The 12,713-nt window shown below is 43.1% G+C and overlaps 1 protein-coding gene across 1 annotated transcript in view; it reads right to left on the bottom strand.

The window, feature by feature from the left end:
- DUSP5 (dual specificity phosphatase 5) overlaps nt 1–12,713 on the bottom strand; it is a 23,238-nt gene extending 10,525 nt beyond the window's left edge. Inside the window, exons 1-3 of the mRNA XM_069098938.1 lie at nt 12,043–12,713; nt 5,078–5,220; nt 788–1,007 (exon numbers count right to left, since the gene is read on the bottom strand). Of these exons, the coding sequence (XP_068955039.1) occupies nt 788–1,007; nt 5,078–5,220; nt 12,043–12,418 (739 nt within the window). The 5' untranslated portion in view covers nt 12,419–12,713. The remainder of the gene's footprint in view (nt 1–787; nt 1,008–5,077; nt 5,221–12,042) is intronic.

The following is a 12,713-nucleotide window of genomic DNA, read 5'->3' as shown; positions in this document are numbered from 1 at the left end:
TCTTATTCACTGTGCGTACTTTGCATTCAGTCCTGGCAGAACTGACTTAGTAGTCAAAGATGGGCCCTTGTTTGTCCTATAGCATAATCTGAATCAGGACAAGGTGGGAAAGTGGAAGTCGGGACTGTATCATGCTGGCATGTGAACTCACTATAGCCTCTGTATTAATAAAAATTCCAACAAGGGAAAATGAAAACTAAAAGCTGCTATTGACGTCAAGCTGAATTCCCTTTCCTCTGCTTTTCTAGCAATCTCTTTGCTGGGCCCTGTGGTCCCTTTTGCTGTGGAATCTTTTCCCCTCATTAAAAAAAAACAAAAAACACAACAGAGTGGCTAGGTGGCACAGTGAATAAAGAACCGGCCCTGGAGTCAGGAGGACCAGTTCAAATTTGGCCTCAGACACTTGACACTTACTAGCCGAGTGACTTTGGGCAAGTCATAACCCCAATTGCCCTGCCTTCCCCCCACCAAAAAAAAGCTGAAACAAAAACAAACAAACCCCCCCCACAAAAGGAGATGGAATTTCAAGTCAGAAGGAAACTTACAAACAAGTCCATCACCTGCATTTTAAAGATGAAGAATATGAAGGCCAGAGAAGGGAATAAGCTTGCCCAAGGTCCCATAGACAAGTAAAGTAGCAGGGTTGATTCTAGGTCCTCTGACTCCAAAATCTGACATTCTGACTCTCCCCACGTTGACATATAATGAACCTCAAAGTCCCTACCCCAACCCTTCCTCCCATACTTCTTAGGTTTCTCCAACACAAAAGAAAAATGATTGAACCTACCAATAAAGTCTATTGCTTCCTGAAAATGAGAGCTGATGTCTGCCGTGTGATTGTCTTCTACTGGGATCCACTTGTAGTCGAACTGAGAGGTGCAGGAATCTGAACTTTTCCTGGAAACATTGAGTAGGGCAGTGATGTGGAGATTGGCAAGGAACTCACACTTAGAAGCATGGTAAGCACTGCCAAGGTAGAGAAATGGTAGAATTTCAACTGGGCCACCCTGCAACATACATAGGAAGGGAAAAAAGAACTATGTTATTATCTTATCCTTCTGGGGGAAGGTGAAAAAAACACACCAACAACCTAACTTATTTTTATCTCCAAGTCATATCCAATAGTTGATTTTCTGGTAGAAACAGTTGAGTGGTACAGCTCAGTCATGCTGATGTGGGTGTCGCCTCCATATTGAATAACTCCCCATCCTAGTATTATTGGCCTGTGACTCATCATGATGGCAAAGCCCACGCAGCAGCAAAGATTTTCATTTTCCTGTCCCCATTTGGAGATGGGAAATCCCAACTGCCCCCCTGGAGCAGCTAGCATCTCCTGCTGTTATGTGGTACACTGGACAATGTCAGAGGACATTGGTTTCAAATCTTGGTTCCTGCCACTTACTTCCTGTGTAACCCTGGACAAATGATTTTACCTCTCAAGGCCTCACTCAATACCCTCATCTTTAAAATAAATGGCCTCCCTTCTATCACTAAACTTCTGTTTCTAGGAAGACCACCAACCCTGGGCATCAAGAAACACAAGACTAAGTCAAACTTTTGACAAATTTCAAATGAATTGTTTAGACTAAAATGGATCTCTCAGATTCCTCCAAGCTTTAACAGTTTAGAATTCTAAGAAGCCATCTAGGGGTTTTTAAAAGGTAAATGGCTCATCTCCTAAAAACAGATAAAATATAAGTACCGATGAGAAAAGGACCTCTCTCTCTCCCTAAAGCACTACCTTTCCCCGACCTGTCTAAGAAAATAGGAGAAACAGAAGCATATCTGGCATTTCCACTGAACTCTCAATGTACATGCCACATTTTCAGAATCTAAAGGTTATATAGTTTCAGAACTGGAGACCATCTAATCCAAATGCCTATAAACTAATGGAAAAATCACCTAACATTTATTAAGTACCTACTTTGGGTTAAGCGCCAGGGATACAAAAGAAGGAAAAAGACAGTTTCTGCTCAAGAAGCAGAAACAATCATAATTATAAAACAATAACAATTACAATTATTATGAAAGCCTTGTCAAGGGATAAATTGTGTAAAACCCCAAAGACCACTCATCAAGTCAAAGCCAAAAAGAGGATGGTAAAAATAATGTGACTTCAGTTCCTAATTTGGGATACTACTAGATGGACAGTAAGCTCCCTGAAGGCAAGCTCCATAAGATCCATGAAGTCTTCTTACTGCTTCTTTGTATCCCCTTCAGTGACTAGCAACAGGGCTGGCTCTCTCTGCATGTAGTGAGTTTATTGAATTGGATACAAAAAATGTTCCATGAACGGTAGGAACAGTGACCTGGTATCAGGGAGCCCCTTTCTTAAGATCTGGAAGTGAACCAGGCTGGAGGACACAGCAGTTATTTGTTTGCACTGAACCTCCTCCCCTCTGGCTCAGTGCTCCTCCTAATCTTACCATTTCCTGTCCTGGCAGAGAGCAAAAGAGCATAATGGAAAGGCTGAATAGGTTGCCAGCCCCATGCTGGAGGGGAAGGATGGTGGTGAGAAGCAGCTGGAAGTTCCTGAAGTACACGCAGGTATGAGGCTTCTCTCTAAAACCAAAGCCAGCAGAGTGGGGAGGGAAGTCTATGTTAAGGGAAGGGTCAATGCCCCAGAGACTGATGTCTCAAACCCAGATGTTGCATCAAGAAATTCTCAGCAGTCACCTGTTTCCATTTCCCTCCAAGCACTTGTCCTGAAGAGAAATAAAATCAAAGTAGAGAAACAACTGATTTTGTTTCTCTATCTTTAAAATGGGGGTAATGACCCCTGACCATATCACTGGTACTGAGGATCATAGTGATGGGGGGGTGGGGGGGGGGAGACGACGAATGTCAAAACACCAAACGTGAACTGCTTTTTTATTATAACGGTTTCATCCCTCTTAAAACAGCATCTATACAAGAGAAAGGCAGCTGACCCTGCTGATTCTGGTCCTTATCCTCCCAGTCTCTTCCTTAGACCCCTGGCTCCTTTTCTCAGCAAGATGTCATTAATTCTCAGCTCATTTGTGGGTGAGGTGAGAGCACCCATGTAATGCAGGATGAATAGAGCAGCAACTTTGAATTTAAGATCTGTGACCACTGTTGATATTGATAACTTTGATAACTGCTATTTCAATAGAATTGATTTATTTGGCAATCCTATGTATTTTATGCACTTAAAAACATTCTGTGAGCCCATGGCACAAAAAAAGGTTAAGAATTTTTGCTTTTTGAGAGACTTAGATTCTAAGTCTGCCACTAACTCATTGTTATTACCGACAAGTCACCTCTATTCTCTGTACCAGTTTCTCCATGAGTCCCCACTCAGTCCTAGGGCAGTATTGATTATATTCTGAGGTCTTGAGATCTTGCCCATTTCCTTTAGAGCTGAGCCAAAACACTACTGAAATAAAATGGGCTCTTCTTTCCCTTTCTGAATCTCTCATTCACATAGAGAACTTATCTTGGGAGAAATGAGGCAATCTCATTTTAAAGAGCCTCCAAAGCCCCAAAGTTTACCATAATCTTGCCTAGTGGTGCCAAGGGATTTCCCCCAGTGCATCCCCAAGAGTTTGAACCGCCCACTGAGGTTTCACAACCTAATGATGCTTCTTGTTTCTCTTTCACTTATTAACAAAAACAAAACAAAACCCTAAACAAATAGAGCAAAAAAAAAAAAAATCAAAACAAAACAACAAACCCCCAAAAGTAACTAATTTGGATTAAATGCCTAACAAGCTGTGTCCAAGACAGGAAGCACCTGCTTGGGGTCAACTCAGACCATCCACACTCAGCACAACTGTTCCTTTTAATCTAGCCCAAAATTTATGGGGATCCTTGACCAGAAAATCAGAGGAATTATCACTCAGCATTTCCTAGAAGCATATTCCCAGGAGCATTAAAAAATGCCATTGCTGACTCACATTCATTGTATAAGACAGGAAGCTTGGATTTCAGGATGCATCTTTGAACATATATTCCATGAATTCTATCTAAATTCAAGTCCACTAATACTTACTTGATTATGTTCCTGTCTGCTAAAAGCCTTAAGGAACCTTCCCTCCTCCAGTGCCCAGAAGTCTAGTCCCCAGTTCTGCCACTGAATACTGTAGGACACTGGTTCCTTGACTCATCTGGCTCTGTTTGTCTCTCTATAAGAAGAAAACAGTTCTGCAATTTCCCTGTTTCACATAGCAAATTACTCAAATATTCCAAGAGGGTAGTGGTGGTGGTGGTATCGAGAGCCCAATAAGATAGCTCATATTTATATAGTAACTTTTACAAAGCATTTATAACAAACAGCCTGTCAAGGTTGGCAGGAAGCTATTATCCCTATAACACTTGAGGCTTAAAAAGACTGAACTGACTTGTCCAATGTCACAGAGATTTAAGTGGCAGGACTTGAAGTCAGATTCTTGGATTTGTTCTCGTTGCCCCCTAAGGAGTCTCTACATAATGAGAGCTTGAGAGTTCTTTGAAGAAGATGAATTTTGTAAAAAAACAAAAACAAAAACAAAAACAAACCAAACTATTTTACAATTGCGTTTAAGAGTCCTTGTGTCTTCTGTTCTCCTTTATTTCAGTAAGACATTATAGAATATAACAAAGAGAAACCTGGTTAGGCATTCACAAGATTTTTTGTTCTAGTTAAAAATACCAACATGACAGGGTTTGGTGGTTATTAGAGTGCTGGTGGTTTTCAGAAATTGCAGAACATGAATAAATAGGAAAGGTAAAAACGCAGGAACCATTAAAGCAAGCTCAGAAACTTGAGGAAAATCAAAACCGACCTGCAAGCTTCTCTGAACCTCAACAATCCAGCTAATAATAGGCTATCTTCTACTTCCTCTTTTCTCCAGAAATTGTCAGCTCCCCATGGCTAGAGTTTGCTCCACTTTGCTTGCTAGCTGGACTCCAGCCCGTTGGCAGAGCACAATCACAAAGGCTTGGGGCAGAACATCTTCCCACTCTGAGCTGCTGCCTACGACCAGCTCACAGTTCAGCTTTAAGAACAGGATGTGGATGAGGATGTGGGGTGCAGGATGAAGACAGGAAGGATGGGGACAAGTTCCCCTAAACATACCTGATCATAAGCAGGTTTTCGGCTCATGTTCTGTTTCTCACAGTGACTGATGAGGTTTCTCTCTGTTTCGGTTTTGTCTTGTGAAATGGGCTTTACATCCACGCAACACTCAGGATATTGTGAATAAAATGTTTCATATCCTCCTACAAAAAAGAAAAAAAAAAAGAATTGTGGTAGAAGTCAGCAGGGAATTCTCATTCTACCAGAAAAAATAGCTAATGAAGCCAGGTTAAGAATATTCATCTAGGAGGCCTGAATAGTTAAATTCCAAGTTGGTACTGAATCTTCATTAGGGACTTCTTTTTTTTAGTTAAAACGACTGGCATTTGGTAAAAAAAAGTTAGCAACAGAAATGGCCTTTCAAAGAAAAATGATAGCCTCAAGGGAAATGATTAACTCATCTCAGTCTACCAGGAGCAGATACCAAACTTCTATTGAAAACTAAGCGCAATTTCTCCCTTCTAAAAATAGATGTTAATTCTACACCACTCAAATCCAACAAAACATATATGGCAATATTGAAAAGAATGGGACTTTGTCAAGAAGGCATGGGTAAATGGATTTCTTCTACTGTCGGTTCATTCATAAGAGATTTTCAAGGACATGATGAAACATCCCCAATTCACAAGGGATCCAAACTCTGAATTAATGAAGTGGCAATTAAGCTCCTTTTCTGACATACTCTGCCAGAGCTAAGAGCCATGTTGATGGTTCTCCCTATACTTCTAAAGAAGAGCAATTAATTCCATTAATTACCTCACAACCAAATTTCAGGAGTTGTTAATTTATTTCATTTAGGAATTTCTATCGAGCTATGGAAAGGCATACAAATTCAGATCTGCCCACACTCTTCTTAAGAACCTCCCATCATTTCCCCTCTATTTTTAATATTGGGAAATGTATATTCCACCTAATGCTGTTGACAGGTTGCTCTAAAATTTCTATTAGGTGAAATCCAGTAATATGTAAGCTCCTTGAGGGTAGGTGTTTTTTGTCTTTATCTCCAATGCATTTTTAAAACTTTCTGAATTGTATCAATACTATGGGGGAGGGGGGAGCAGTTAGCAACAAATTTTTAAACAGGCAATCCCTGAGTAATAGTATAGGGCAATTTCACAAGTGGGGTTTCATTATAATGTAGAAAAGGTAACTCCTGTGTGACCAGATCCCTTCCATTCTAATCCCCACCAAAGTGTAGTTACAAATATGTCAGCAGTTCTGGTATCCTTCAAATAATCCCATTTTAAATGCAAGTCCATAATTTTCAATTTAAAAAATGGTAAAATTAAAACACAAAAACCCTTCCAAGCATGTTACTTGAGTTAATAGCTGTTTAGGAAGCAATTACTAATGAGTTAGGATTAGAAGAATGGGAGCTCATTGATGTAAATAAATCTGGCCCTTTTAGATCACATACAACTGGAATGACTTAATCCATGGAACCAAAATCTTCTCAATGAAAATTTTGGAGCCAATCTAGTGGGCAAGCCCATCAAAAAACAGGCTGTCAAAAATAACAGATTATACCTGCAAAATATATTCAGTTTACAAGTTTTATTTATTTTTTTTTTGCTTTTTTTTTGAGGGTGAGGGGAGGGCAATTGGGGTTAAGTGACTTTCCCAAGGTCACAAGGCTAGTTTTTTGTGTCAAGTGTCTGAGGCTACATCTGAACCCAGGTTCTCCTGACTCCAGAGCTGGTGCTCTACTCACTGGGCCACCTAGCTGTCCCCCAATAAAAATGAAAGTTTTATAACATGCATATATGCCTCATTTGATCCCTTTAGCCTTGTAGTAAAAATATTGCTATTCCCATTTTTACAGAAAAGAAAACTGAGGGTAACTCAGGAGAGTTTGGGGCAAGTTAAGAGACTTGCCCCACAGTCACATGAATGAGTCAATGGTGGAGGTGGGCTCTTCTTAGTCTAGGCCAAATCCAAGATTTTTTTCTACTACCTTGTACTGAAAAAACTTCATTGAGAGCAAAAAACTGGAACCAACATGGATGCTCATCATTGGGAAATGGATGAACAAATCAGTCCATGGCTATTGTGGAATATTATTTGCAGTGAAAAATGATGGAGAGTTCAAAGACATTTGGGAATACCTATATGAGATCTGTAACAGGAAATTCCTTGCCCTGCCTCTCCTTCCCACAGCCTCCATTCATTCTATAAAGCAAGAGGGAGAGGATAAAGGAAGTCAAAGAATACTATACATAGACAATGGCCACACCAATGTAAAGGAAAACACTAAATGACATTACAAGTTAAATCAAGTCAATTTTGACCCAACCATCAGGTCTGTTGGCTTTCATGGCAGAGGGCTGGGGGAGAAAATTTTTGAAAATGACATTTTAAAAGTCAGCTAGGCTGGATGAAGCAGTACGACTCAGAGGCAGGAAGACCCCAAGTTCCAAATGCATCCTCCCTTAGTTTAGGCAAATCACTTAATCCCTGCCAGCCAAAGTTTCTTTATCTATAAAATGGGGGTGATGGTAACATCTACCTCTCTAGGACTTTGGAGAGGATATAAAAATGGGATAATATTTTCAAAGTGCTTTGCAAACGTTAAAGCACTATATAAATGCTAGGATTTTTTTTTTTAAATCATATATAGAAATAAAATGAAATTTAAAAAAATCATATATATTTAAATAGCACTTCAAAAAAGGATCTTGAACAGCTGTTATTTTGAATAATTATTCTCATGAATCCCTCTACTGTCTACTTTAAAGGCCCCCTCAACCCTTAAAATTCATTTCTGGGGCTTCTCATTCACAGATTTAGATCCTAATTCAGAGTCTCCAATTAGCAACAACAGATTTTGAAAGAATCAACATCCTGATTGTCTAGTTCTCTTATCTAAGCCTGTAGAATCTTCTTGGTGCAGCCCTTACCTGCAGCAGTCAAATGGTTAATGGATTACAAAGCAAGTCTTCAGCATTTAGAGGCTGGCTGCAGCCAATTCCTAGAATGAGTCATTTTGCCATCATAGCTTCCTCTAGCTATCTCACACTCCCCTCCCCCTCTCCTTGAGGACTAACACCCAAATCTCCCTTGTGGTCAACTTCAGTAAATGCCATATTGCTCATCTTCTGACCAGGTTCCTGGCCTTCAACAATGAATATGCTCCTTGCCATGGTGACCAGAAGGCACCTGGATGTTTGTGGTTTGTCTGACTCTTGCAACAAATAGCCCAGGAGAGCACAATCCCACTAGTTCATCAGTTCCCTAGGATGCTCCTAAAAGCCTGGTATTTACAGATTGATTCAAAGAGCTATTTCTATGTGTAGGTAAGACATTCCATCTTTGTGGAACTCTTATGTCCATACTCATAAAATAGGGGAGGGAGAAGACAAGGTAATCTCTAAGGTCCTCCTCTCCTCCCCCACCCTACCTGTTGTGATAATTATATAATTTGATGAAAAGTGCTAAACTATTAAGATATGATTTAGGATTTGGGTTTAGTATTAGAGTAGCCCAAGCCAGAAGACTGAAAAAAAAACAAACAATGCCTGCCTTCTAGCGAAGGCTGGGAAAAGATAAGGCTCACAAACCATCCTACCTCATTGACTTATGAATTGGCTGAGGGGATGGGGATGCAGGGAGAGATACAGGCTCATACAAAATACTCTGTGGCAGATAAAGTGGCAGAATAGTAGAGGAACAGATAAAAATGTGCACTAGTCCCAGAAAACTGGGGTCAATAATTTAATCTGCAAACATCTACTATTTGAAGAATGCACAGCTAGGTGCTAGAAGGGGTGAGGGGGCCAACAGAGATATTGGTTGTCAACTGCCCTCAAGAAGCTTACCGTCTAGGTAGGGTCAGAAACAATGGTTGGGGGTATATGTGGCATCTCTTGTCCTCACCAAACCCCACCTTCAATGGCAGAGTGGCAGTGAACATTCCCCAACCTGCATGAAACTGACTGAATCCCTATCTCTGGTCATTTTCAGAGTGAGTCAAACCAGAAGGGGCTTTAAAGAGGCCATCTAGTCCAGCCAATCCCTTCAACTTTTTATATGGGACAAGAATAGTTAGTTAAATGACCTGCCCAAGATCACAGATGTTATATGTCCATAGAAGGATTTTAACCCTAGCCTACCAGACTCCAAATCTAGCACTGTATCCACTGCACCATAGAAACTTGCTCAGCAACACATGCTTACGGGAAAGCAGTGCAGTATCCTAGAAAGCATCTTGGCCTGGGAAATAAAATCCTAGATGAGTCCTGGCTTGGAAAGGAATTATGGTTTTGGAGCTGAAAGGAAACTTAGAAATCATTTATTCTTATCCCCTGATTTTACAGAGAACGGGTTCAGAGAAGAACAATAATATACCTAAATATAAATTCACCTGGGCCTCAGATTGTTGGTGTTGTTCAGTCGTGTCTGACTCTTGAAGATGCTGCAGTGGTTTGCTACTTTTCTGCAGTTCATTTTACAGATGAGGAAACTGAGGCAAACAGGGTTAACTGACTTGCCCAAGATCACATAGCTGGCATGTGTCTGAGGTCAAATTTGAATTCAGGTCTTCCTGTCTTCAGGTCTAGCACTCTACCCACTGCGCCACCTAGTTGTCCTGACCCTCATTCACTCCCTCCATAAAATGAAAATGTAGAATTAAGCAAGTCTGAGGTACTTGCAAGCCTAAAATTCTATGATTTTATAAAGAGCCAAGTGAAGACTAACTAGAAGGCTAGTCTTCGGATTTAAAGCCCAGTCTTTCTTTCTATGTCCCTTACTTCCTCTTTATAGAGAAGTATGCAAAGGTTTTAGGCCCTTTCTGAAAGTACATTGCCCACAATCTGGGGAAAAGATGGGACAGAGGGTATATATTTCCCTTTTTAAGTTTGACATGCTACCTGATTAAAATTTATAGTTTCTGAACTTCTGCTCAGTGTCTACTGTTAAATGTCATTTTACTAAAACATAAGCCAAAAGTTGTTTCCCTTCAATCACAATGACTTCAAACTGTTTCCTGTACTGAGTCAGCATTGCTTGCTTGGAATGGGCTGTGGGAAGGAGAGGTAAGGTAAGGAGTTTCCTGGTACAGATCTTTAAAACCTTCTGGAACAGCCAGAAATATGTACTGTACTTAACTCAGCCCCAGAACAGAAGGCAGAGAAACCACATTAGGAAGAAAAGGAAATCCGTGGTGCCACTCAGGGAAACCTCTGCCTTGCTGGGGAGCAGGTCTGATTTCATCCAACCCTCCTTGGGAAATTTGCCAAATACCTTTTGTCTCTTCAGCTTGGTCTCTGTCCGGATCTCAGAGATACATAGCCTTTTCTTCTAACTATCTAGGTGGGGTGGTTAAGGACCTACACACTGAGTGATAGGGTTCCAACTCGGAGTGAAGAAAGGAAGTAGAGGGGATTCAGGTAAAAATCACAGCTGAAGAAAATTCCAAGGATTGTAAGGCAATAGGGAAAGAGGGCCTGAATACAAATCCCACAGGACTGGATAGGTACGGCGATTTTTTTTTAAAGGGGCTTTATTTAGAACCCGATTTAGATCTAGAATTCTACACTTGCCACTGGAATCGGCTATTTGGAGGGCTTTGGCATAGTTCTCTGATTTTGCAAAGGATCTATGTGCATCTCCTCTCCCCTGTAGAACTGTAAACTGTTGGGGAGGAGATGAAGCAGGGAAGGGCCCTTATCATATATTCCATTTATTGAGTTGAAGGAGGGGCTGAAATAATCATGATTCAAAGGATGAATGTTGCTTCTGTGGAGGGAAGTGGGGAGGGAGAGGAGGTTTAGAATGAGTAAGTCGTCCAAGCAACAAGACAAAACCTAACAAGGTCCCCAGTACCTCACTCAGCAAACTCCCGGATCTGCCCTTCTGAGATTAGTTAAGGCCAACCACTTCCCACCCCTCAAGCGACCCTCTAAAAGTCACTCGTTCTCTTCTGCCCATGCAAACGTTACTTCTGAAGCCTTCTCCAGAACTCTTTGGACCACAGCAAGGGGTTTGGTGGCAATGATTAATCAGATTGGGAGTGGGCTCTCTTGGAGGAGGCTGGGGAAAATGAAAAAAGAGGCAAAGAAAGAAAAGAGGATGAGAGGAGAGGGATCCAGGGAGGCTGAGGGGAGAAAAAGGAAAAAAAAGTCAGGTAACAGGATCAAATAGAGACCAAAGGATTGTGGAAAGGGGAAGCACTGGAGAACAAAATGTTGTCTCTTTTCTCAGAAGATTGTAAGGATGAGAGCCTAGGCAAAGGCGCCACTTTCCCCGGGGTGTCAGGACAAGCTAATCTCTGACTATCCACATCTCACAGGGAGAAGAGAAATAGCCGCATAATGCTCAGAGGGGTGCCGACCCGATCGCCCAACCCCCCCTTTCTTTCCTCCTGCAGAGTCACAGACTCCCGGAACGATCCCAATCCGCCCCAGCATGGGCTCTCGAACCCTTGAACGCCCAAACTCCCCGGGGAGGGAATAGGGAGTATTGGGGGGCAATGAAGAGGTGGACACGTTTTCTTGCTTTCTAATTTCTTCAAATACATCCCACAATCTGAATTCTCTCTCGGTCAGCCTCAGTGCTCCTCAATACAGGCCCAGGCCGGCCAGAGGAATAGAGGACGGCCGCGCTTTCGAAGAAACAGAGGTGGAAGCTGGCAGCCCCGAGATCCCCGGTCTGCGGCGGTAAAGCGTGTCCCGCTTTTGTCGCGGCCTCCCGAGCTCTCAGACCATGGCGTTCCCAGCCAGATTTGCAGGGCGCCCTCCCTCTATCCCAAGCCCCTCCAAAAAAAAAAAAAAAAAAAGACAGGGGAATGTGAAACGCATACGTCCAAAATGAAACCACTTCAAGTTGGGGGCTCTCGATCCTTCGGGGTTCCTTGAAATGAGAGGGGAAATCCTGCTCCATTTTCCCCGGCCCTGCTTTGCGCCCTTCACCCACTCCCCCAATCTAGCCCACCACCTCTAGATCGTAATGTGCGGGGAGGTCCTCACCTTTGAGAAAGCAGATCCTGGGGCCGGCTGGGAGGCTGGCCAGCAGCGTCCCCAAAACGATGTGAGCCGTACTCTCCTTCCGCAGTTTCTGCCAGTGACGGGTACCCTGGTCCAGGACGATGACGGTCGCCACGCCGGCCCCATCCTCCTGCAGCAGCCGCGCCCGGGCCGCCTCGTCGGGCACCACGAAGCGCAGCGGCACGGCGCCGCCCCGGGCCCGCCGAATCACCACTGAGTTGAGGTTCACGTTGAGCGAACCCCGCACACTGGAGGCGGAGAATGCGAGGTAGGGCCGGCAGTCCAGCACAACACAGCGGGCCGTCTCCTGGCGCAGCAGCTTCCTGAGCTGGCGACCGTCGAGCGAAGCGACCTTCATCCCGCTGCCCCGCAGTGGCTCCGGGCCACTTGGACGGGTCGGTCCGCAGGTGGCAATGGCCAGGATGCAAACCAGGAGGGAGGGGAGGCAGTGGGGAGAAGGCAGCCGCGAGGCTAGGGGTGGCGAGGAACGGGTGGGTAGGGTTCCTAGGCTGAAGGTAGGGTCAGGGCGCCCAGCGCGGGGAGCTGCAAACGCTCCTGCCTTCGGATAGGCTTTGCGGCCGGGGTTCTAATGATCTTTGTTTTGCAGGTGACCGTGACTCGTTTCCCCTAAAGCCGGGGATTCCTTCTATTTT

This window comes from Petaurus breviceps, unplaced genomic scaffold, assembly GCF_028583685.1.
Source record: "Petaurus breviceps papuanus isolate PSGF00001 unplaced genomic scaffold, PetGlider_PUasm1.0 37, whole genome shotgun sequence".
Taxonomy (NCBI): Eukaryota; Metazoa; Chordata; class Mammalia; order Diprotodontia; family Petauridae; genus Petaurus; species Petaurus breviceps.
The sequence above is the reverse complement of the archived record's forward strand: the minus strand, read 5'-3'. Positions and strand labels throughout refer to the sequence as shown.